General features: G+C 47.0%; 1 protein-coding gene across 1 annotated transcript in view; it reads left to right on the top strand.

The window, feature by feature from the left end:
* LOC118381542 (CUB and sushi domain-containing protein 2-like) overlaps positions 1-27367 on the top strand; it is a 1147246-nt gene that overhangs the window by 1020152 nt on the left and 99727 nt on the right. Inside the window, 1 exon segment of the mRNA XM_052473074.1 lies at positions 4967-5140. Coding sequence (XP_052329034.1) covers positions 4967-5140 — 174 coding nt within the window.

Below are 27367 nucleotides of genomic sequence, written 5' to 3'. Positions count from 1 at the left end.
GTACCCAGAGATAGTGGCTATGATATGGGTTAAACAGTACCCAGAGATAGTGGCTATGATATGGGTTAAACAGTACCCAGAGATAGTGGCTTTGATATGGTACCCAGAGATAGTGGCTTTGATATGGTACCCAGAGATAGTGGCTTTGATATGGTACCCAGAGATAGTGGCTATGATATGGGTTAAACAGTACCCAGAGATAGTGGCTATGATATGGGTTAAACAGTACCCAGAGATAGTGGCTATGATATGGGTTAAACAGTACTCAGAGATAGTGGCTATGATATGGGTTAAACAGTACCCAGAGATAGTGGCTATGATATGGTACCCAGAGATAGTGGCTATGGTATGGGTTAAACAGTACCCAGAGATAGTGGCTATGATATGGGTTAAACAGTACCCAGAGATAGTGACTATGATATGGTACACAGAGATAGTGGCTTTGATATGGTACCCAGAGATAGTGGCTTTGATATGGTACCCAGAGATAGTGGCTATGATATGGGTTAAACAGTACCCAGAGATAGTGGCTTTGATATGGTACCCAGAGATAGTGGCTATGATATGGGTTAAACAGTACCCAGAGATAGTGGCTATGATATGGGTTAAACAGTACCCAGAGATAGTGGCTATGATATGGGTTAAACAGTACCCAGAGATAGTGGCTATGATATGGTACCCAGAGATAGTGGCTATGATATGGGTTAAACAGTACCCAGAGATAGTGGCTTTGATATGGTACCCAGAGATAGTGGCTATGATATGGGTTAAACAGTACCCAGAGATAGTGGCTTTGATATGGTACCCAGAGATAGTGGCTATGATATGGGTTAAACAGTACCCAGAGATAGTGGCTTTGATATGGTACCCAGAGATAGTGGCTATGATATGGGTTAAACAGTACCCAGAGATAGTGGCTATGATATGGGTTAAACAGTACCCAGAGATAGTGGCTATGATATGGTACCCAGAGATAGTGGCTATGGCATGGGTTAAACAGTACCCAGAGATAGTGGCTATGATATGGGTGAAACAGTACCCAGAGATAGTGGCTTTGATATGGTACCCAGAGATAGTGGCTATGATATGGGTTAAACAGTACCCAGAGATAGTGGCTTTGATATGGTACCCAGAGATAGTGGCTATGATATGGGTTAAACAGTACCCAGAGATAGTGGCTTTGATATGGTAACCAGAGATAGTGGCTATGATATGGTACCCAGAGATAGTGGCTTTGATATGGTACCCAGAGATAGTGGCTTTGATATGGTACCCAGAGATAGTGGCTTTGATATGGTACCCAGAGATAGTGGCTTTGATATGGTACCCAGAGATAGTGGCTTTGATATGGTACCCAGAGATAGTGGCTTTGATATGGGTTAAACAGTACCCAGAGATAGTGGCTTTGATATGGTACCCAGAGATAGTGGCTATGATATGGGTTAAACAGTACCCAGAGATAGTGGCTATGATATGGGTTAAACAGTACCCAGAGATAGTGGCTATGATATGGGTTAAACAGTACCCAGAGATAGTGGCTATGATATGGGTTAAACAGTACCCAGAGATAGTGGCTATGATATGGTACCCAGAGATAGTGGCTATGGCATGGGTTAAACAGTACCCAGAGATAGTGGCTATGATATGGGTGAAACAGTACCCAGAGATAGTGGCTTTGATATGGTACCCAGAGATAGTGGCTATGATATGGGTTAAACAGTACCCAGAGATAGTGGCTTTGATATGGTACCCAGAGATAGTGGCTATGATATGGGTTAAACAGTACCCAGAGATAGTGGCTTTGATATGGTACCCAGAGATAGTGGCTATGATATGGTACCCAGAGATAGTGGCTTTGATATGGTACCCAGAGATAGTGGCTTTGATATGGTACCCAGAGATAGTGGCTTTGATATGGTACCCAGAGATAGTGGCTTTGATATGGTACCCAGAGATAGTGGCTTTGATATGGTACCCAGAGATAGTGGCTTTGATATGGGTTAAACAGTACCCAGAGATAGTGGCTTTGATATGGTACCCAGAGATAGTGGCTATGATATGGGTTAAACAGTACCCAGAGATAGTGGCTTTGATATGGTACCCAGAGATAGTGGCTTTGATATGGTACACAGAGATAGTGGCTATGATATGGTACCCAGATATAGTTTTGAGGTAAATGTGGTCTTGGGTCGTCCTAAAGGGGCTTGTAGTCTTGGGTCGTGCTATAGGGGGCTTTTAGTCTTGTGTCGTCCTATAGGGGGCTTGTAGTCTTGGGTCGTCCTATAGGGGCTTGTAGTCTTGGGTCGTCCGATAGGGGGCTTGTAGTCTTTGGTCGTCCTATAGGGGGCTTGTAGTCTTGGGTCATCCTATAGGGGCTTGTAGTCTTGGGTCGTCCGATAGGGGGCTTGTAGTCTTGGGTCGTCCTATAGGGGGCTTGTAGTCTTGGGTCGTCCTATAGGGGCTTGTAGTCTTTGGTCGTCCTATAGGGGGCGTGTAGTCTTGGGTCGTCCTATAAGGGGCTTGTAGTCTTGGGTTGTTCTATAGGGGGCTTGTAGTCTTGGGTCGTCCTATAGGGGGCTTGTAGTCTTGGGTCGTCCTATAGGGGCTTGTAGTTTTGGGTCGTCCTATAGGGGGCTTGTAGTCTTCGGTCGTCCTATAGGGGGTTTGTAGTCTTCTGTCGTACCTATAGGGGGCTTGTAGTCTTGGGTCGTCCTATAGGGGGCTTGTAGTCTTGGGTCGTCCTATAGGGGGCTTGTAGTCTTGGGTTGTCCTATAGGGGCTTGTAGTCTTTGGTCGTCCTATAGGGGGCTTGTAGTCTTGTGTTGTCCTATAGGGGGCTTGTAGTCTTCGGTCGTCCTATAGGGGGCTTGTAGTCTTGGGTCGTCCTATAGGGGGCTTCTAGTCTTCGGTCGTCCTATAGGGGCTTGTAGTCTTGGGTCGTGCTTTTGGGGGCTTTTAGTCTTGTGTCGTCCTATAGGGGGCTTGTAGTCTTGGGTCGTCCTATAGGGGCTTGTAGTCTTGGGTCGTCCGATAGGGGGCTTGTAGTCTTTGGTCGTCCTATAGGGGGCTTGTAGTCTTCGGTCGTCCGATAGCGGGCCTTTAGTCTTGAGTCGTCCTATAGGGGCTTGTAGTCTTGGGTCGTCCGATAGGGGGCTTGTAGTCTTTGGTCGTTCTATAGGGGGCTTGTAGTCTTGGGTCGTCCTGTAGGGGGCTTGTAGTCTTGGGTCGTCCTATAGGGGGCTTGTAGTCTCGTGTCGTCCTATAGGGGGCTTGTAGTCTTGGGTCGTCCTATAGGGGGATTGTAGTCTTGGGTTGTCCTATAGGGGGCTTGTAGTGTTGGGTCGTCCTATAGGGGGATTGTAGTCTTGGGTCGTCCTATAGGGGATTGTAGTCTTGGGTCATCCTATAGGGGGCTTGTAGTCTTGGGTCGTCCTATAGGGGGTTTGTTGTCTTGGGTCGTCCTATAGGGGGCTTGTAGTCTTGGGTTGTTCTATAGGGGGCTTGTAGTCTTGGGTCGTCCTATAGGGGGCTTGTAGTCTTGGGTCGTCCTATAGGGGGCTTGTAGTTTTGGGTCGTCCTACAGGGGCTTGTAGTCTTCGGTCGTTCTATAGGGGCTTGTAGTCTTGGGTCGTCCTATAGGGGGCTTGTAGTTTTGGGTCGTCCTATAGGGGGCTTGTAGTCTTGGGTCGTCCTACAGGGGGCTTGTAGTCTTGGGTCGTCCTATAGGGGGCTTGTAGTCTTGGGTCGTCCTATAGGGGGCTTGTAGTTTTGGGTCGTCCTACAGGGGGCTTGTAGTCTTCGGTCGTTCTATAGGGGGCTTGTAGTCTTGGGTCGTCCTATAGGGGGCTTGTAGTTTTGGGTCGTCCGATAGGGGGCTTGTAGTTTTGGGTCGTCCTACAGGGGGCTTGTAGTCTTGGGTCGTCCTATAGGGGGCTTGTAGTCTTGGGTCGTCCTACAGGGGGCTTGTAGTCTTGGGTCGTCCTATAGGGGGCTTGTAGTCTTGGGTCGTCCTATAGGGGGCTTGTAGTTTTGGGTCGTCCGATAGGGGGCTTGTAGTTTTGGGTCGTCCTACAGGGGGCTTGTAGTCTTCGGTCGTTCTATAGGGGGCTTGTAGTTTTGGGTCGTCCTATAGGGGGCTTGTAGTTTTGGGTCGTCCGATAGGGGGCTTGTAGTCTTCGGTCGTCCGATAGGGGGCTTGTAGTCTTCGGTTGTCCGATAGGGGACTTGTAGTCTTCGGTCGTCCTATAGGGGGCTTGTAGTCTTGGGTCGTCCTATAGGGGATTGTAGTCTTGGGTCGTCCTATAGGGGGCTTGTAGTCTTGGGTCGTCCTATAGGGGGCGTGTAGTCTTGGGTCGTCCTATAGGGGGCTTGTAGTCTTGGGTCGTCCTATAGGGGTTTGTAGTCTTGGGTCGTCCTATAGGGGGCTTGTAGTCTTGGGTTGTTCTATAGGGGGCTTGTAGTCTTGGGTCGTCCTATAGGGGGCTTGTAGTCTTCGGTCGTCCGATAGGGGGCTTGTAGTCTTGGGTCGTCCTATAGGGGGCTTGTAGTCTTGGGTCGTCCTACAGGGGGCTTGTAGTCTTCGGTCGTCCTACAGGGGGCTTGTAGTTTTGGGTCATCCTACAGGGGGCTTGTAGTTTTGGGTCGTCCGATAGGGGGCTTGTAGTCTTCGGTCGTCCTACAGGGGGCTTGTAGTTTTGGGTCGTCCTACAGGGGGCTTGTAGTTTTGGGTCGTCCGATAGGGGGCTTGTAGTCTTGGGTCGTCCTATAGGGGCTTGTAGTTTTGGGTCGTCCGATAGGGGGCTTGTAGTTTTGGGTCGTCCTACAGGGGGCTTGTAGTCTTGGGTCGTCCTGTAGGGGGCTTGTAGTCTTCGGTCGTCCTATAATGTATGTGTTTTTGGCTCGTGTTGACAGTTGATTTCAGGTTCATTGATAGTGATGGATATTTGTGTCTTATTTATGCCCGTAGCAATCACATGCGGTCACCCGGGCAACCCTACCTTTGGCGTTACCCAGGGAACACAGTTCAACCTGAACAGCGTGGTGCACTTCCTGTGTCACTCTGGGTACATCCTGCAGGGGGTGGTGGAGTCTCTCTGCCAGTCCAACGGACAGTGGAGCAACACCCTACCCAAGTGTAAAAGTAAGTCTAGGGGCTGAGGTGTGTGTGTAACTGCGTATGTGTTAATTGTGTAGCTGTGTATGTGTGTTTGTAGTTGTGTATGTGTGTGTGCGTAGTTGTGTATGTGTGTGTGTATGTTTGTGAGTAGCTATGTGTGTGTGTGGGTATTGTTGTACCAGTTTTTCAATGGGAGTGTATGTTTGCGATTAAGGTTTTCTGTAAGGAAGATTTGTCCCGGATAACGTGACCGGTAAGATTAGAGTTTACCGGCCATTATAGAAATGTACCGGACCCATACGCATTAGGTGCTGAATCCATTAGGTCGTCCACCCACTGTGCTCAGAGACACAGAAATCACGTTTATATTACGGTAATTCATCTGAACATAATACACAACTCCTGTAATGAACCAGCCAATAAAACAGCACTTTCAAACACCTGGGATAACACCATTCTAGACAGAGCCCCTGGGATAACACCATTCTAGACAGAACCCCTGGGATAACACCATTCTAGACAGAACCCCTGGGATAACACCATTCTAGACAGAACACCTGGGATAACACCATTCTAGACAGAACCCCTGGGATAACACCATTCTAGACAGAACCCCTGGGATAACACCATTCTAGACAGAACCCCTGGGATAACACCATTCTAGACAGAACCCCTGGGATAACACCATTCTAGACAGAACCCCTGGGATAACACCATTCTAGACAGAACACCTGGGATAACACCATTATTAACAGAACACCTGGGATAACACCATTCTAGACAGAACCCCTGGGATAACACCATTCTAGACAGAACCCCTGGGATAACACCATTCTAGACAGAACACCTGGGATAACACCATTCTAGACAGAACCCCTGGGATAACACCATTCTAGACAGAACCCCTGGGATAACACCATTCTAGACAGAACCCCTGGGATAACACCATTATTAACAGAACACCTGGGATAACACCATTCTAGACAGAACCCCTGGGATAACACCATTCTAGACAGACCCCCTGGGATAACACCATTCTAGACAGAACCCCTGGGATAACACCATTCTAGACAGAACCCCTGGGATAACACCATTCTAGACAGAACCCCTGGGATAACACCATTCTAGACAGAGCCCCTGGGATAACACCATTCTAGACAGAACCCCTGGGATAACACCATTCTAGACAGAACCCCTGGGATAACACCATTCTAGACAGAACCCCTGGGATAACACCATTCTAGACAGGACACCTGGGATAACACCATTCTAGACAGGACACCTGGGATAACACCATTCTAGACAGAACCCCTGGGATAACACCATTCTAGACAGAACACCTGGGATAACACCATTCTAGACAGAACCCCTGGGATAACACCATTCTAGACAGAACCCCTGGGATAACACCATTCTAGACAGAACCCCTGGGATAACACCATTCTAGACAGAACCCCTGGGATAACACCATTCTAGACAGAACCCCTGGGATAACACCATTCTAGACAGAACCCCTGGGATAACACCATTCTAGACAGAACACCTGGGATAACACCATTCTAGACAGAACACCTGGGATAACACCATTCTAGACAGAACCCCTGGGATAACACCATTCTAGACAGAACCCCTGGGATAACACCATTCTAGACAGAACCCCTGGGATAACACCATTCTAGACAGAACCCCTGGGATAACACCATTCTAGACAGAACCCCTGGGATAACACCATTCTAGACAGAACCCCTGGGATAACACCATTCTAGACAGAACCCCTGGGATAACACCATTCTAGACAGAACCCCTGGGACAACACCATTCTAGACAGAACCCCTGGGATAACACCATTCTAGACAGAAACCCTGGGATAACACCATTCTAGACAGAACCCCTGGGATAACACCATTCTAGACAGAACCCCTGGGATAACACCATTCTAGACAGAACCCCTGGGATAACACCATTCTAGACAGAACCCCTGGGATAACACCATTCTAGACAGAACCCCTGGGATAACACCATTCTAGACAGAACCCCTGGGACAACACCATTCTAGACAGAACCCCTGGGATAACACCATTCTAGACAGAACCCCTGGGATAACACCATTCTAGACAGAACCCCTGGGATAACACCATTCTAGACAGAACACCTGGGATAACACCATTCTAGACAGAACCCCTGGGATAACACCATTCTAGACAGAACCCCTGGGATAACACCATTCTAGACAGAACCCCTGGGATAACACCATTCTAGACAGAACCCCTGGGATAACACCATTCTAGACAGAACACCTGGGACAACACCAAAATAAAGGGAACACTAAAATCCAACTTGTCCTTAAAACAAGTCAAAATGAGGCTCAGTAGTGTGTGTGGCCTCCACGTGCCTGTATGACCTCCCTACAACGCCTGGGCATGCTCCTGATGAGGTGGCCGATGGTCTCCTGAGGGATCTCCTCCCAGACCTGGACTAAAGCATCCGCCAACTCCTGGACAGTCTGTGGTGCAACGTAGCGTTGGTGGATGGAGCGAGACATGATGTCCCAGATGTGCTCAATTGGATTCAGGTCTGGGGAACGGGCGGGCCAGTCCATAGCATCAATGCCTTCCTCTTGCAGGAACTGCTGACACACTCCAGCCACATGAGGTCTAGCATTGTCTTGCATTAGGAGGAACCCAGGGCCAACCTACCTCTGGCGAGCACATGGAGGGCTGTGCGGCCTCCCAAAGAAATGCCACCCCACACCATGACTGACCCACTGCCAAACCGGTCATGCTGGAGGATGTTGCAGGCTGCAGAACGTTCTCTACGGCGTCTCTAGACTGTCACGTCTGTCACATGTGCTCAGTGTGAACCTGCTTTCATCTGTGAAGAGCACAGTGCGCCAGTGGCGAATTTGCCAATCTTGGTGTTCTCTGGCAAATGTCAAACGTCCTGCACGGTGTTAGGCTGTAAGCACAACCCCCACCTGTGGACGTCGGGCCCTCATACACATGCACATTTGTGGCCTGCTGGAGGTCATTTTGCAGGGCTCTGGCAGTGCTCCTCCTGCTCCTCCTTGCACAAAGGTGGAGGTAGCGGTCCTGCTGCTGGGTTGTTGCCCTCCTACGGCCTCTTCCACGTCTCCTGATGTACTGGCCTGACTCCTGGTAGCGCCTCCATGCTCTGGACACTACGCTGACAGACACAACAAACCTTCTTGCCACAGCTCGCATTGATGTGCCATCCTGGATGAGCTGCACTACCTGAGCCACTTGTGTGGGTTGTAGACTCCGTCTCATGCTACCACTAGAGTGAAAGCACCGCCAGCATTCAAAAGTGACCAAAACATCAGCCAGGAAGCATAGGAACTGAGAAGTGGTCTGTGGTCACCACCTGCAGAACCACTCCTTTATTGGGGGTGTCTTGCTAATTGCCTATAATTTCCACCTGTTGTCTATTCCATTTGCACAACAGCATGTGAAATGTATTGTCAATCAGTGTTGCTTCCTAAGTGCGCAGTTTGATTTCACAGAAGTGTGATTGACTTGGAGTTACATTGTGTTGTTTAAGTGTTCCCTTTATTTGTTGAGCAGTGTACATGAAGTCCTTCAAAATCAACATGATTTAGCCACAGAGGAATCAAGGATCATTAGCTTATTTTTAAAAAAAAATAGCTGTGTATTGTTTCATATCACAAGCTCGTCGGCTTGCCTGGGCCGCAGAGTGACAACAGGCCTAGCTGATTACTGCGTTGCGGCTGTCAGTTAACAAAAACATCTTAAATATGTTTGAAGATAATGTGGCTTGAGTATAAATTCAAATGTTGAGACAGGAAGAAGCTGTCTCTTACCGATTCTAGCCTTGTTATAGTTTCATTGTGTGATTTGTATGCCATTTTGATTGTTTATATGATAAATCTCCCATTACAGCAAGGAGAGAGATTCATGAAATAACGAGTTTTCATTTGTCGGCTTTATGCAGCCTATTTTGACTTAGTTGAGTTCGATGGAAGTTATAGACCTATAGGCTATCTCTGAGTTCTATGGACGTTATAGACCTATAGGCTATCTCTGAGTTCTATGGACGTTATAGACCTATAGGCTATCTCTGAGTTCTATGGAAGATATAGGTCTATAGGCTATCTCTGAGATCTATGGAAGTTATAGACCTATAGGCTATCTCTGAGTTCTATGGAAGTTATAGACCTATAGGCTATCTCTGAGTTCTATGGAAGTTATAGACCTATAGGCTATCTCTGAGTTCTATGGAAGATATAGACCTATAGGCTATCTCTGAGTTCTATGGAAGTTATAGACCTATAGGCTATCTCTGAGTTCTATGGACGTTATAGACCTATAGGCTATCTCTGAGTTCTATGGAAGTTATAGACATAGTTGCAAAGAAAAAGCCATATCTCAGTCTGGCCAATAAAATGAAAGTAATAAGATGGGCAAAAGAACACAGACACTGGACAGAGGAACTCTGCCTAGAAGGCCAGCATCCCGGAGTCTCCTCTTCACTGTTGACGTTGAGACTGGACAGAGGAACTCTGCCTAGAAGGCCAGCATCCTGGAGTCGCCTCTTCACTGTTGATGTTGAGACTGGACAGAGGAACTCTGCCTAGAAGGCCAGCATCCCGGAGTCGCCTCTTCACTGTTGATGTTGAGACTGGACAGAGGAACTCTGCCTAGAAGGTCAGCATCCAGGAGTCACCTCTTCACTGTTGACGTTGAGGCTGGACAGAGGAACTCTGCCTAGAAGGCCAGCATCCTGGAGTCGCCTCTTCACTGTTGAGACTGGACAGAGGAACTCTGCCTAGAAGGCCAGCATCCAGGAGCCGCCTCTTCACTGTTGAGACTGGACAGAGGAACTCTGCCTAGAAGGCCAGCATCCCGGGAGTCACCTCTTCACTGTTGATGTTGAGACTGGACAGAGGAACTCTGCCTAGAAGGCCAGCATCCAGGAGTCGCCTCTTCACTGTTGATGTTGAGACTGGACAGAGGAACTCTGCCTAGAAGGTCAGCATTACGGCAGTCGCCTCTTCACTGTTGACGTTGAGACTGGTGTTTTGCGGTTACTATTTAATGAAGCTTCCAGTTGAGGAATTGTGAGGCGTCTGTTTCTCAAACTAGACACTCTGATGTACTTGTCCTCTTGCTCAGTTGTGCACCGGGGCCTCCCACTCCTCTTTCTGTTCTATTTGGAACTTTTGTCAGTGTAATGTTTACTGTTGATTTGTATTGTTTATTTCACTTTTGTTTATTATCTATTTCACTTGCTTTATTGGCAATGTAAACATGTGTTTGCCATGTCAATAAAGCCCTTAACATGTGTTTCCCATGTCAATAAAGCCCTTAACATGTGTTTCCCATGTCAATAAAGCCCTTAACATGTGTTTCCCATGTCAATAAAGCCCTTAACATGTGTTTCCCATGTCAATAAAGCCCTTAACATGTGTTTCCCATGTCAATAAAGCCATTAACATGTGTTTCCCATGTCAATAAAGCCCTTAACATGTGTTTCCCATGTCAATAAAGCCCTTAACATGTGTTTCCCATGTCAATAAAGCCCTTAACATGTGTTTCCCATGTCAATAAAGCCCTTAACATTTGTTTCAAATCTAACAGCCTGTAGCTAGTAGTTCAAAATTCTGCACTCTCCTCAAACAATAGCATGGTATTCCAAGCTAGCTAGGTGGGCGATGTTCTGGTGAGACGCCCAGGGATGAGATTAATCACTTCTGCCTCTCTCTCTCTCTCTCTCTCACTCTCACTCTCTCACTCCGTCTCTCTCTCTCTGTCTCTCTCTCTCTGTCTCTCTCTCTCTCTCTTTGTCTCTCTCTCTCTCTCTTTGTCTCTCTCTCTCTCTCTCTCTCTCTCTCTCTCTCTCTCTCTCTCTCTCTCTCTCTCTCTCTCTCCTCTCTCTCTCTCTCTCTCTCTCTCTCTTCTCTCTCCTGTCTCTCTCTCTGTCTCTCTGTCTCTATCTCTCTGTCTCTCTCTCTCTGTCTCTCTCTCTCTCTGTCTCTCTCTCTGTCTCTCTCTCTCTCTATCGCTCTCTCTCTCTCTCTGTCTCTGTCTCTGTCTCTCTCTGTCGCTCTCTCTCTCTCTCTCGACCCCCATAAGTTTTTAAAAATATCACCGTTACTCCAGCCCCTTGCTCATAGGACACTAGACAATATGTAGTCAATGTGAAGCCTAATCAGAAGCCTTATGCTAGTTTATGCTAAACAGTGACATGTATAGAGTATATAAATTATGATTACCACCTCAGGTTGTAAATTATATGCGCTAAAGGTCAGCGTTTAAAATAAATATATATATATAAGAACATTATGCCAGCTATTTGTGGGTGATTTAGTGTTGTGTAGGGTATTTGAGGATGATGTAGCTGTTTTGGCCGGGTTTCTTGCATGGAAGTGAAGAAGCTTTTAAAGGCTTTTTAAAGGAGTTCATTAATATTATACACAGGCATTTAGCAGTCACATAACAGTTCTATTAGAGCAAGGAGAAAGATTTAGTGCTGCTGAAGAAACGCCCCGTCATTCGCAGAGTGGCTAACTCTACCATCTGTTCTACTGGCCATCGTGTAGACAGAGGTTAACCCTCCTGCTGTGTTCAAGGTCGAATTGGACCGATTTGCACGTTTTCTCTCTGAAAAAGTGTAGTTCATTTAATCTGATTGTCATCGGGTTTCATGACTTTGTCCACACAGGGCATCTGAACAAACAACATATATTTTGATGATTTTCATTTCATTTTGGGTGTTTTATTGAACTTTTGTACTTTTGTACTGTGTTGTTAACGGTTAAAAAGTTACCGGTCATTAGAAATGAATGGGTGAGACTACAATTAGTCTATAACTACAATTAGACTACAATTAGTCTATAACTACAATTAGACTACAATTAGTCTATAACTACAATTAGACTACAATTAGTCTATAACTACAATTAGACTACAATTAGTCTATAACTACAATTAGTCTATAACTACAATTAGACTACAATTAGTCTATAACTACAATTAGACTACAATTAGTCTATAACTACAATTAGTCTATAACTACAATTAGACTACAATCAGTCTATAACTACAATTAGACTACAATTAGTCTATAACTACAATTAGACTACAATCAGTCTATAACTACAATTAGACTACAATCAGTCTATAACTACAATTAGACTACAATCAGTCTATAACTACAATTAGACTACAATCAGTCTATAACTACAATTAGACTACAATCAGTCTATAACTACAATTAGACTACAATCAGTCTATAACTACAATTAGACTACAATTAGTCTATAACTACAATTAGACTACAATTAGTCTATAACTACAATTAAACTACCATTAGTCTATAACTACAATTAGACTACAATTAGTCTATAACTACAATTAGACTACAATTAGTGTATAACTACAATTAGACTACAATTAGTCTATAACTACAATTAGACTACAATTAGTGTATAACTACAATTAGACTACAATTAGTCTATAACTACAATTAGACTACAATTAGTCTATAACTACAATTAGACTACAATTAGTCTATAACTACAATTAGACTACAATTAGTCTATAACTACAATTAGTCTATAACTACAATTAGTCTATAACTACAATTAGACTACAATTAGTCTATAACTACAATTAGACTACAATTAGTCGATAACTACAATTAGACTACAATTAGTCTATAACTACAATTAGACTACAATTAGTCTATAACTACCATTAGTCGATAACTACAATTAGACTACAATTAGTCTATAACTACAATTAGTCTATAACTACAATTAGTCTACAATTAGTCTATAACTACAATTAGTCTATAACTACAATTAGACTACAATTAGTCTATAACTACAATTAGTCTACAATTAGTCTATAACTACAATTAGTCTATAACTACAATTAGTCTATAACTACAATTAGTCTACAATTAGTCTATAACTACAATTAGTCTATAACTACAATTAGACTACAATTAGTCTATAACTACAATTAGTCTATAACTACAATTAGTCTATAACTACAATTAGTCTATAACTACAATTAGTCTATAACTACAATTAGACTACAATTAGTCTATAACTACAATTAGTCTATAACTACAATTAGACTACAATTAGTCTATAACTACAATTAGTCTATAACTACAATTAGTCTATAACTACAATTAGTCTATAACTACAATTAGTCTATAACTACAATTAGACTACAATTAGTCTATAACTACAATTAGTCTATAACTACAATTAGACTACAATTAGTCTATAACTACAATTAGACTACAATTAGTCTATTAAATTGAGTTCAGGCACATGCCCATTCATCAGATGGACACACTTCCACTCCCTGACCCCCACATGCACGTGTGTTTGAGCGAGCACACACACACACACACACACACACACACACACACACACACACACACACACACACACACACACACACACACACACACACACACACACACACACACACACACACACACATACACACACCTCACTCCCCTTCTTGACTTCCATGGCAACCCCCCCGGCAACCTTTCCCCAGTATAATCTTTCCCGGACAGGAACCACACCTGTTGGTATTCTCACCATCAATCGCAACATTGTTTCAATAATATATAGAACTTTCTCACAGCTCTGGTATATAAAGCTTTTTTGAGGCCTTGCTCACGATTCATTCTGCCGGGGCGGCAGGGTAGCCTGGTGGTTAGAGCGTTGGGCTAGTAACCGAAAGGTTGAAAGTTCATTTCCCCAAGCTGACAAGGTACAAATCTGTCGTTCTGCCCCTGAACAGGCAGTTAACCCACTGTTCCCAGGCCATCATTGAAAATAAGAATTTGTTCTTTACTGACTTGCCTGGTTAAATAAAGGTAAAATAAAAAAAATGACCAAACAATATACTGTATGTGAGGCTCTTGATCATATCTTTGATCATGACACTGGTGAGGAGGAGAGAGGCCAGACAACTGACAGTGAAGATTCATTCGAGGAGAAAGTAGTCTGTGATAAATAGCACAACATGTTTTAATCTGAGTATTTGTTGTAGTCAAAATAATCCATACATTATGCTTTTTTTAAACTCAAAAAATAGTTGTATGAGCTCAGGTCAATGAGGCCTTACAGGCCATAAATAGCAAATAGAAGGTCAAAACTTGTAATGTTCACAAGAACTTAAGTTGATAAAAAGATGTATCACAACATTAGGTGATAATATATATATTATTATGGATTTACAATCAGCTATAATGGGGTGGCCATTTTGGACCGGGGACACAGAATTCATTAACATGAAAGGAACACAACAGGAGGAATAGACGGGATGAGCTCCGTTTGAGACCATCCTACCAAGGGGGACTTTCAAAAATTTAATATCTTATAGGGGCTTTCTTCTGTGGCCCAAGGTGAGGACCAAAGTGCATCGTGGTTAGAGTTCAGCATGTTTAATGAAGACCATAAACGTGAACACTACAAAATACCAAAACAACAAATGTGAAAAACCGAAACAGTCCTATCTGGTGCATAGACACAAAGACAGAAAGACAGAAGACAACCCCTCCTAACAGACTCCACCCCCTCCCAACAGACTCCACCCCCTCCCAACAGACCCCACCCCCTCCCAACAGACCCCACCCCTCACCAACAGACCCCACCCCTCCCAACAGACAGTCCTATCTGGTGCAATGACACAAAGACAGAAGACAATCACCCACAAAACCCAACACAAAACAGGCTACCTAAATATGGTTCCCAATCAGAGACAATGACTAACACTTGCCTCTGATTGAGAACCATATCAGGCCAAACATAGAAACGGGAAAAACTAGACACACAACATAGCTCAAGTCATCGACCCTCGTCGCCGACCTAGGATTGGCAACCCTACTAAATGACTCCACTGGAGTGAGGGGCAGCTCGGGACTGAGGGGCAGCTCGGGACTGAGGGGCAGCTCGGGACTGAGGGGTAGCTCCGGACTGAGGGGTAGTTCTGGACTGAGGGGCAGCTCGAGACTGGCTGACTGACGGCTCTGGCAGGTCCTGGCTGGCTGACGGCTCTGGCAGGTCCTGGCTGGCTGACGGCTCTGGCAGGTCCTGGCTGACTGACGGCTCTGGCAGGTCCTGGCTGGCTGACGGCTCAGGACAGGCTGGCGGCTCTAGCAGCTCAGGACAGGCGGGAGGCTCTAGCAGCTCAGGACAGGAGGGAGACTCTAGCAGCTCTGGAGAGATGGGAGACTCTAACAGCTCTGGAGAGATGGGAGACTCTAGCAGCTCTGGAGAGATGGGAGACTCTAGCAGCTCTGGAGAGATGGGAGACTCTAGCAGCTCAGGACAAACGGGAGACTCTAGCAGCTCTGGACAGGCGGGAGGCTCTAGCAGCTCAGGACAGACGGGAGACTCTAGCAGCTCAGGACAGGAGGGAGACTCTAGCAGCTCTGGACAGGCGGGAGGCTCTAGCAGCTCAGGACAGGCGGGAGGCTCTAGCAGCTCTGGAGAGATGGGAGACTCTAGCAGCTCTGGAGAGATGGGAGACTCTAGCAGCTCTGGAGAGATGGGAGACTCTAGCAGCTCTGGAGAGATGGGAGACTCTAGCAGCTCAGGACAGGCGGGAGGCTCTAGCAGCTCTGGACAGGAGGGAGACTCTAGCAGCTCTGGACAGACGGGAGACTCTAGCGGCTCTGGACAGGAGGGAGACTCTAGCAGCTCTGGACAGGAGGGAGACTCTAGCAGCTCTGGACAGGCGGGAGACTCTAGCAGCTCTGGACAGGAGGGAGACTCTAGCAGCTCTGGACAGACGGGAGACTCTAGCAGCTCTGGACAGGCGGGGGACTCTAGCAGCTCTGGACAGGCCGGAGACTCTAGCAGCTCTGGACAGGCGGGAGACTCTAGCAGCTCTGGACAGGCGGGGGACTCTAGCAGCTCTGGACAGGCCGGAGACTCTAGCAGCTCTGGACAGGCGGGAGACTCTAGCAGCTCTGGACAGGAGGGAGACTCTAGCAGCTCTGGACAGGAGGGAGACTCTAGCAGCTCTGGACAGGAGGGAGACTCTAGCAGCTCTGGACAGGAGGGAGACTCTAGCAGCTCTGGACAGGAGGGAGACTCTAGCAGCTCTGGACAGGAGGGAGACTCTAGCAGCTCTGGACAGGAGGGAGACTCGAGCAGCTCTGGAGAGATGGGAGACTCTAGCAGCTCTGGAGAGATGGGAGACTCTAGCAGCTCTGGAGAGATGGGAGACTCTAGCAGCTCTGGAGAGACGGGAGACTCTAGCGGCTCTGGACAGGAGGGAGACTCTAGCAGCTCTGGACAGACGGGAGACTCTAGCAGCTCTTGACAGATGGGAGACTCTAGCAGCTCTGGACAGGCGGGAGACTCTAGCAGCTCAGGACAGATGGGAGACTCTAGCAGCTCAGGACAGGCGGGAGACTCTAGCAGCTCTGGACAGACGGGAGACTCTAGCAGCTCTTGACAGATGGGAGACTCTAGCAGCTCTGGACAGGCGGGAGACTCTAGCAGCTCAGGACAGATGGGAGACTCTAGCAGCTCAGGACAGGCGGGAGACTCTAGCAGCTCTGGACAGACGGGAGACTCTAGCAGCTCTTGACAGATGGGAGACTCTAGCAGCTCTGGACAGGCGGGAGGCTCTAGCAGCTCTAGAGAGGAGGGAGACTCTAGCAGCTCAGGACAGATGGGAGACTCTAGCAGCTCAGGACAGGCGGGAGACTCTAGCAGCTCTGGACAGGAGGGAGACTCTAGCAGCTCTGGACAGACGGGAGACTCTAGCAGCTCTTGACAGATGGGAGACTCTAGCAGCTCTAGAGAGGAGGGAGACTCTAGCAGCTCAGGACAGATGGGAGGCTCTAGCACACATATGTCAGAGTCAAGGCCCGCGGGCCACATCCGGCCTGCGAGAAGGTTTTTACGGCCCCTGGGATGATCTTGATTTATTATTAGAACCGGCCCGCAGACCGCAGCAAGCCGGCAGCCCGCAGATCTTTTACACGCACCAATACTACATTTCCCACAATGCAACGGTGACGCACCGAGCAGTAGGCTGCTTCATTTCAATATTTATTGGCACAGCAGTTGTCAGCATCACAGTAAAATTAACTTTCAGATACCCATCAAAAATGGCAAAACGGAAGGTGGACACTGAGAACCGGGGTTTCAAACAAGGTGGGAGTCGGAGTATTTGTTCACGGAGGTAGCTGGAAAACCTGTGTGTCTTCTGTGTGGAGAAAGTGTGGCGGTACTGAAAGAGTATAATCTGAGACGACATTATGAAACGAAACACGCGGACAAAAACAAGAATATGGACATGGAACAAAGGCTACAAAAGGCAGAGGAATTAAAACGAGGCCTCAAATCTCGACAGGCTCTGTTCAAAAAAGCCAAATCACAAGGCCAGGCTGCTGTCAAGGCCAGTTTTATTTTGGCAGAAGAGATCGCTAAATCAGCCCGGCCATTTACGGAGGGGATTTCATCAAAAACTGCATGATTAAAGTTTGTGACGAAGTTTGCCCAGAAAAAAGGCAACTCTTTTTAAATGTGAGTCTGAGCAGAAACACCATTGCCGAGAGAGTAGACCAGTTGTCCATCAATCTAAAAGAGCAGCTTGTGAAAAAGGGAAAAGATTTCATTGCATATTCCTTGGCTGTGGATGAGAGCACCGACATTTCTGACATTGCCCAGTTGTCAATTTTCATCCGCGGAGTGGACTCCAGCCTAAGCGTGACAGAGGAGTTTTTGGCTTTACGTCCTATGCATGGCACAACTACGGGGCATGATTTGTATGAAGAGGTGTCAAGATGTGTAAATGAGATGGAGCTGCCTTGGGAAAAACTCGTGGGTTTGACAACCGACGGAGCACCTGCGATGTGTGGACACAGGAGCGGACTGGTGGCGAAGATACGGGAAAAGATGCAAGAGGAAAACGCGACAGGTGAGCTGACAGCTTATCATTGTATCATACACCAGGAAGCGTTGTGCGGTAAAGCCTTGAAAATGGAGCATGTAATGAGCATCATCACGCGCACAGTTAACTTTATCAGAGCCAAAGGTTTGAATCACCGCCAGTTCAAGGCATTTCTGACGGAGTTAGAAACGGAGCATGGTGATTTGCCTTATCACACAGAGGTGCGATGGCTAAGCCAGGGAAAGGTGCTTCAAAGATGTTTCGAGCTTCGTGAGGAGATTTGTCTGTTCTTGGACAGCAAAGGGAAAGACACAACACAACTCCGAGACGAAATGTTTCTGTGTGAAATGGCTTTTCTGTGTGACATTACGAGTCATCTGAATGCAATGAACTTGCAGCTGCAGGGTCGGGATCGTGTCATCTCTGATATGTACAGTACAGTGAAGGCATTTAAAACCAAACTGACTCTGTGGGAGACGCAGATGCGGAAAGAAAATTTGAGCCACTTTCCCAGCTGCCAGACCATGAAAGAGAAGCTCTCTACCAGTGCGTTCCCGAGCGCACAGTTGGCTGATAAAATAGGTATGCTTGCCGCTGACTTTCGACGCCGATTTGCTGACTTTGAAGCACAAAAAAGCAGGTTGGAACTGCTCGGTAACCCATTTGCTGTTGACGTGGAAAGCTCACCACCAAACCTCCAAATGGAGTTGATTGACCTCCAATGCAATGATGCACTGAGGGCAAAATATGCGGCAGTGGGTGCTGCGGAGTTCGCCCGTTTCCTCCCGACACAATGCCCCAGCTGCGCATCCAGGCTGCTCAAACGTTGTCTATGTTTGGCAGCACATACCTGTGTGAACAACTGTTTTCTTTGATGAACTTGAACAAAACATCACACAGAAGTCGACTTACTGCTGAACACCTCCACTCAATTCTGAGGATTTCCTCAGCTCAGAGCCTTACCCCGAACATTGATGAACTTGTGGAAAAGATGGGACACCACCAAGTATCACCCTCAACCTCAAACAAGTGAACATTACTGTGCAATCACATATTTAGAGTTTTTACTCAGTTCAAGTTTAAAAGTTAAAGTTTAATATTTGTTTTCACTGCATGTTACTTCTCCTTAAACAAAGTGTTGTTTTTGATTAATAGATTTTTGCACTTTATTTTATTGTATTTCAATCCAATTATATTTTAAAAATATTTCAGTTGAGTGGATGATAGAAAATTGCTATTATTGTTTTTTTCTTTGAAGTAAATTTAGCCCACTTTTGCTAAAATAGAAAATATAGGCTACTGATGGTGCCTTGAATACCGGTTTCTTTCATTTAATGTTCATGTTATGGGGATTTTTATATAAAGGAAATTTGTCTTTTGTGTCTGTTGAAAATTAAAGATTACTGACAGAGCCATAAGAAAATATTGCTTTATTTATCTGATCATATTGGAATATATTTGTTAGGTTTTCAGTAGGTTCAATTAGGTTCACTAGACTATATGCGTCATTTAAAAATTTTTCAATGAACATTCGAACAGTCCGGCCCTCGGCTTGTAGCTAAATTTTTTATTTGGCCCTCCGTCCATTTGACTTTGACACCCCTGCTCTAGCAGCTCAGGACAGATGGGAGACTCTAGCAGCTCAGGACAGGCGGGAGGCTCTAGCAGCTCTGGACAGGAGGGAGACTCTAGCAGCTCAGGACAGACGGGAGACTCTAGCAGCTCTGGACAGATGGGAGACTCTAGCAGCTCAGGACAGATGGGAGACTCTAGCAGCTCAGGACAGACGGGAGGCTCTAGCAGCTCTGGACAGGAGGGAGACTCTAGCAGCTCAGGACAGATGGGAGACTCTAGCAGCTCAGGACAGACGGGAGGCTCTACCAGCTCTGGACAGGAGGGAGACTCTAGCAGCTCAGGACAGATGGGAGACTCTAGCAGCTCAGGACAGATGGGAGACTCTAGCAGCTCAGGACAGGCGGGAGGCTCTAGCACCTCAGGACAGATGGGAGACTCTAGCAGCTCAGGACAGGCGGGAGACTCTAGCAGCTCTGGACAGGCGGGAGGCTCTAGCAGCTCTAGAGAGGAGGGAGACTCTAGCAGCTCTGGACAGACGGGAGACTCTAGCGGCTCTGGACAGGAGGGAGACTCTAGCAGCTCTGGACAGGAGGGAGACTCTAGCAGCTCAGGACAGGCGGGAGACTCTAGCAGCTCTGGACAGGAGGGAGACTCTAGCAGCTCAGGAGAGATGGGAGACTCTAGCAGCTCTGGAAAGATGGGAGACTCTAGCAGCTCTGGACAGGCGGGAGGCTCTAGCACCTCAGGACAGATGGGAGACTCTAGCAGCTCAGGACAGGCGGGAGACTCTAGCAGCTCTGGACAGGCGGGAGGCTCTAGCAGCTCTAGAGAGGAGGGAGACTCTAGCAGCTCAGGACAGATGGGAGACTCTAGCAGCTCAGGACAGACGGGAGGCTCTACCAGCTCTGGACAGGAGGGAGACTCTAGCAGCTCAGGACAGATGGGAGACTCTAGCAGCTCTGGACAGACGGGAGACTCTCGCGGCTCTGGACAGGAGGGAGACTCTAGCGGCTCTGGACAGGAGGGAGACTCTAGCGGCTCTGGACAGGAGGGAGACTCTAGTAGCTCAGGACAGGAGGGAACTCTAGCAGCTCTGGACAGGCCGGAGACTCTAGCAGCTCTGGACAGGCCGGAGACAATGACTAAAACCTGCCTCTGATTGAGAACCATATCAGCCCAAGCATATAAACGGGAAAACTAGACACACAACATAGAATGCCCACTCAGCTCACGTCCTGACCAACACTAAAACAAAGAAAACATAAAAGAACTATGGTCAGAACGTGACATGTCTTATCTTTCACTGAGTCATGGCTGAACGACGACATGGATAACGTACATCTGGCCAAGTTTTAGGTTCATCCTCAAGATAGAACATCTGCCTCCAGTAACAGCTGTTGTGCGATCCCAAGGTTACGCCATGATAAGCTATTGACCACACTATTTACAAAGAGAGTATGTCTCTATTTTTCATAGCTGTCTATTTACCACCACAGACCGATGCTGGCGCTAAGACCACACTCAACGAGCTGTATAAGGCCATAAGAAAACAAGACAATTGTTAATCAGAAGCAGCGTTCCTTGTGTCCAGGGACTATAAACCTTTTCAACTTAAATCCGTTTTACCTCATTTCACATGTGCATTTCATTTCCGAGGGGGAAAAAAACCTCTAGTCCACCTTTACTCCACACACAGAGATGCATACCAAGCAATCCTTCACCCCCCATTTGGCGAATCTGACCATAACTCTATCCTCCAGATTCCTGCTTACAAGCAAAAACGAAAGCAGGAAGTACCAGTGACTAGCTCAATATGGAAATGTTCAGATGACGCGAATGCTACGCTACAGGACTATTTTGCACAGACTGGAATATGTTCTGGGATTCATCCAATGGCATTGAGGAGTACACCACCTCAGTCACCGGCTTCATCAATAAGTGCATCGACGACGTCATCCCCACAGTGACCGTACGTACATATCCCAACCAGAAGCCATGGGTTACAGGCAACATCCACACTGAGCTAAAGGGTAGATCTGCTACTTTCAAGGAGCCGGACATTAATCTGGACACTTATAAGAAATCCCCGTTATGACCTCCAACAAGCAATCAAACAGGCAAACATTAATACAGGACTGAGATGGAATCTTCACCGGTGGCGCTTGCTATCATGAATTACAAAGGGAAACCATGACCATGCCAAACCAGCCATGAGCTGCCCAGTGACGCAAGTCTACCAGACTAAATGCCTTCTATGCACTCTTTGAGGCAAGCAACACTGAAGCATGCATGAGAGCACCAGCTTTTAAAATGTTTTATATAACATTTGTTTAACAAGTCAGTTCTTCTTAACAAATCCTACCAAAAGGCAACGGGCCGCCTCCCCCGTCCCGGGGGAGACAAGAGAGACAACCACAACAGTACATAAAGAGAGACCTAAGACACAACATAACATGGCAGTAACACATGACAACACATGACACAGATCCTCTCACAGATCCTCACAGATCCTCTCTCCAGATCCTCTCCACATCACCTGGTAGGGGTGACCTGTCAGCTAGGATGCAATCCAAAAGTGCAATCCAAAAGTGTGCAGAACCTGAGACGCCCAGCCCTGAGAGAAGAGAATCTGATGGTTCAGTGTCGCAGTAGCAGATAGATCTAGGAGGATGAGAACAGAGGAGAGAGAGTCAACTGCTTGACAGTTTGGACTGCCTCAATGCCTCAATGACACAGAGAAGAGCGGTGGGGTGACCCGTCTTGAAGCCTGACTGGTTAGAGTCAAGAAGATCGTTCTGAGAAAGTTGGGGAGACAGTTGGTCAGAGACGCTCAACTGTTTTGGAAAAAAGGGATGTCGTTTTTTGACGCCAGAAGTTTTGTTTTCCTCCATTTGTTTTGCTGCAACCCTTCTAATTTATTGTCACGATCACAATCCCCTCCAACTCACAGAGCAATGCGCTTGACCTCGTCTTTACTAGTGGCTCTCCTTATTGATCTCACTGAAACCCCACTCCAGGTCTCTGATTAATACTTGCATTTTCTGTCTCGCTTTCCTCCAACCATAACAACTCGGCCCTTATGATCTGTCACAATCTCTCTCTCTCACTCCCATTAATCACTTCTATCCTATAATTATTACTAATGATTAATTACTTATGATGAGGTAGGCAGGTAGATGGGCTGTTTACAGATAGGCTATGTACAGGTGCAGTGATCTGTAAGCTGCTCTGACAGTTGGGAGATGTGAGTCTCCAGTGTTCATGATAGTTTGTGTTTTCTATACCTGTTCACTCCTGTGAGTTGGAGGAGATTGTTGGTAAGGATGAGGTCAAAAGAGGCAAGGAGGGAAAAATAAATGATGTGCGTGCGCCGTGACAACCAGATACTCTCAGACTATGATCCATGTCTCCGCCCCCAAAAAGCCAAGGGACTTGATCAACCAGACGTTCTTGACCGCAGATCGGCAGTTCCAAAATCTGCCAGAGACCTGCATTTTGTGCGTGCAGGGTACAATAAATTAGAAGCAGCCAAGCGTCTGTAAAGTCTACAGGGAAAGGAGTGAACAGGTATAGAAAACACAGACATAGTTGAAAACCAAAACTATCATTGAACACTGGAGACTCAAATCTCCCAGCTGTCAGAGCAGCTTACAGATCACTGCACCTGTACATAGCCTATCTGTAAACAGCCCATCTATCTACCTACCTCATCCCCATACTGGTATTTATTTATTTAGCTCATTTGCACCCCAGTATCTCTACCTGCACATTCATCCTCTGCCGATCTACCATTCCAGTGTTTAATTGCTATATTGTAATTACTTCGCCACCATGGCCTATTTATTTCCTTATACATATTTCCCAAATATACCGTTGACTCTTTCTAAAAGCATTGTACTGGATAATATAATATAATAATATATGAGGATAATATTGACATGGGTGACATAATGGACACGAGTCACTCACAGTGTGTGTGTAGGAAACTGTATTTTAGCTGTATACCAGGTTTTCCACTGCTAAGAGGTGCTTCAATCTGGGAGCATCTATCAGATGCTTATTGGTTTCCGGTCTCTCTCTCTCTCTCCTACTCCGAGGCTGCAGCGTAGCCTAGTGGTTAGAGCGTTGGACTAGTAACTCCGAGGCTGACGATGCCCCCAGTCTTAAAGGCCCCGTCTATCCGACGTACAGTGGCCTCTGCAGAGAATAGTACAACTATTGTAAAGGAAGTTGTGAAGGGAAGTGAGTTTTTTACTCATGCAGGACCGTTCGCCCCCAACTACCGTCAACCAATCATGTCAATGCGGAGCTATGTGGAGCCCCCCGCATTGTTACAACATAGAGAGGCGCATAGCGATGTGGCACGATGTCATTGCACCCCGCCTAGGGACGGCATGGAAGAGCACCAGTAAACCAGTGACTCAGTAATAGGGTTAGAGGCAGATAATCCCAGTGGAGAGAGGGGAACTGGCCAGGCAGAGACAACAAGGTTTGTCCCTCCACAGCCTTTCCATTCACCTTCCCACTCCTGGGCCAGACTACACTCAATCATAGAACCCACTGAAGAGATTAGTCTTCAGTGAAGACTTAAAGGTTGAGACCGAGTCTACGTCTCTCACATGGATCGGCAGACCATTCCATAAAAATGGATCTCTATGAGAAATCCCTGCCTCAGCCTGTTTGCTTAGAAATTTGCTTAGAAATTCTAGGGACAGTAAGGAGGCCTGCGTCTTGTGGCAGTAGCATAAGTGTAGGTATGTAAGGCAGGACCAAAGATAAAAAAAAAATTGTGTTTTGTGTTGTGATAGCTCCTAAGAATCTTTATTGTGTTATTACATACAGCCAGAAATAACTTTTGGATATCAGCGTGGCAGTAACTCACAAGCGTTACAACCAGAAATACGACTTTCCCGAATTGGATCCTAATTGAACCCAGAAACTGCTTCAAGATGCAGATGGTAGAGAAGAAGTGGGCTTCTAGTCCGACTCAATCCACCGCTTCGGAGTGGAGTATATTACTCACAAATGTTCAGTCTGGATAATAAAATAGACGAGCTCAGGGCGGATCTCTTTCCAGAGAGACATCAGGGACTGTAACATGCTCATGATTCCGAGAAACAGAGTATCTCCAGATATACTGTCCACATCCATACAGCCAGCTGGGTTCTCAGTGCATCGTACAGACAGGAATAAAGAACTCTCTGGATATACTGTCCACATCCATACAGCCAGCTGGGTTCTCATCGTACAGACAGGAATAAAAATCTCTCCAGGGAAGAAGAAAGGTGGGTGTGTTTCATGGTTAACTACTTCTGATGTGATTGGGATAAACTCTGCTCTGGTGAACTCCATGCCCAAGAGGGTTAAGGCAGTGCTGGAAAATGATGGTGGTCACACAAAATATTGACACTTTGGGCCCAATTTGCACAATTTCACTTAGGGGTGTACTAACTTTTGTTGCCAGCGGTTTAGACATTAATGGCTGTGTGTTGAGTTATTTTGAGGGGACAGCAAATTTACATTGTTATACAAGCTGTTCACTCACTACTTTACACTGTAGCAAAGTGTCATTTCTTCAGTGTTGTCGCATGAAAAGATATACTCAAATATTTACAAAAATGTGAGGGGTGTACTCACGTTTGTGATACTGTATACACCTGTTCTGAAATGGGTCTGCAAGGGGCACCATGAAGACCAAGGAGCTCTCCAAACAGGTCAGGGACAAAGTTGTGGAGAAGTACAGATCAGGGTTGGGTTATAAAAAAATATCAGAAACTGTGAACGTCCCACGGAGCACCATTAAATCCATTATTAGAAAATGTAAAGAATATGGCATCACAACCAACCTGCCAAGAGAGGGCCGCCCACCAAAACACACTGACCAGGCAAGGAGGGCATTAATCAGAGAGGCAACAAAGAGACCAAAGATAACCCTGAAGGAGCTGCAGAGCTCCACAGCGCAGATTGGAGTATCTGTCCATAGGACCACTTTAAGCCGTACCCTCCACAGAGGATTTACGGAAGCTAACGGAATAAGATGAGCGATAGTCCAGGTGAAAACATTTACGTCTATTTTACAGAACATTTTATTCAATCCTCACCAGGTAAATTATCTGAGATGCTCATTTACGACAACGACCTGGGGAATAGTTACAGGGGACAGGAAATGAATGAGCCAATTGGAAGCTGGGGATCCAGGGTTTGATTGTTGCATTGCGTAGATCCCAAGATGTGTTGGACAAAACCCACTGAGTCGATGTTTGCTTCAAAAGACATTTGGAGTGGGGCTGTGAACTTCTCCACCTGAATATTGAACTCATTAATGCCACACCAAACCCCAGCACCACATACTCCCATCCAGACAGTGACGTGACACAGCTGTGACCCTCAGACACCCACCATACCTCTCCTCCTCTCCTCCTCTCCACCCTATCTCTACCCCTCCTCTCCTCCTCTCCCCCTGTCTCTACCCTCTCCTCCTCTTCCCCTGTCTCTAACCCCTCCTCTCCACCCTGTCTCTACCCCTCCTCTCCTCCTCTCCCCCTCTCTCTACCCCCTCCTCTCCACCCTGTCTCTACCCTCTCCTCTCCTCCTCTCCCCCTATCTCTACCCTCCTCTCCTCCTCTCCTCCTCTCCCCATGTCTCTACCCTCTCCTCTCCTCCTCTCCTCCTCTCCCCCTGTCTATACACTCTCCTCTGCTCGCCTCCTCGTCTCCTCGTCTCCTCCTCTCCTCCTCTCCACCCTGCCTCGACCCTCTCCTCTCCTCCTCTCCACTCTGTCTATACCCTCTCCTCTCTTCCTCTCCACCCTGTCTATACCCTCTCCTCGTCTCCTCGTCTCCTTCTGTCCACCCTGTCTCTACCCTCTCCTCTCCTCGTTTCCTCCTCTCCCCCTCTCCACCCTGTCTCTACCCTCTCCTCTCCCCCTCTCCACCCTGTCTCTACCCCCTCCTCTCTTCCTCTCCCCCTGTCTATACCCTCTCCTCTCCTCCTCTCCACTCTCTCTCGTCCTCTTCTCTCCTCCTCTCCACTCTCTCTAGCCTCTCCTCCTCTCCACTCTGTCTCTCTGCCTATCCCTCCATCCCTCCCTCCCTCCCTCCCCCTCCTCCCTTCCTCCCTTCCTCTGCCTGTTGTCTGTCGTTCTCAGTGGTCCTGTGTTCTCTCATGATCCATCAATCTCTCCCTCCGGTGTTAAACAGTGTTTGTGTTTCCCAGAGGTGCTGTGTTCTTGCCATCCATCACTCTCCCTCCATACCTTCCTCTTCTCCGTCATCTTTTCCCAGTGCTACAGGGGCCAGCAGGAAGCAGCCTTCTGATGAACCCACTATTTGTTTCCTGTGTTTGGGATGGATGGATGGATGGATGAATGGATGGATGGATGGATGGGTGGGTGGGTGGGTGGGTGGGTGGGATGGGTGGGTGGGTGAATGGATGGGTGGATGGATGAATGGGATGGATGGGTGGATGGATGAATGGATGGATGGATGAATGGATGGATGGATGGATGAATGGATGGATGGATGGATGAATGGGATGGATGGGTGGGTGGGTGGGTGGGTGGGTGGGTGAATGGATGGGTGGGTGGGTGAATGGATGGATGGATGGATGAATGGGATGGATGGGTGGGTGGGTGGGTGGGTGGGTGGGTGGGTGGGTGGGTGGGTGGGTGAATGGATGGGTGGGTGGGTGGGTGTTTTGGGAGGAGAAAGGATGGATGGATGGGTGTTTTGGGAGGAGAATGGATGGGTGGATGGGT

The sequence above is a fragment of the Oncorhynchus keta genome, chromosome 20, assembly GCF_023373465.1.
Source record: "Oncorhynchus keta strain PuntledgeMale-10-30-2019 chromosome 20, Oket_V2, whole genome shotgun sequence".
Taxonomy (NCBI): Eukaryota; Metazoa; Chordata; class Actinopteri; order Salmoniformes; family Salmonidae; genus Oncorhynchus; species Oncorhynchus keta.
This window is presented reverse-complemented; position numbering and strand designations above follow the sequence as displayed.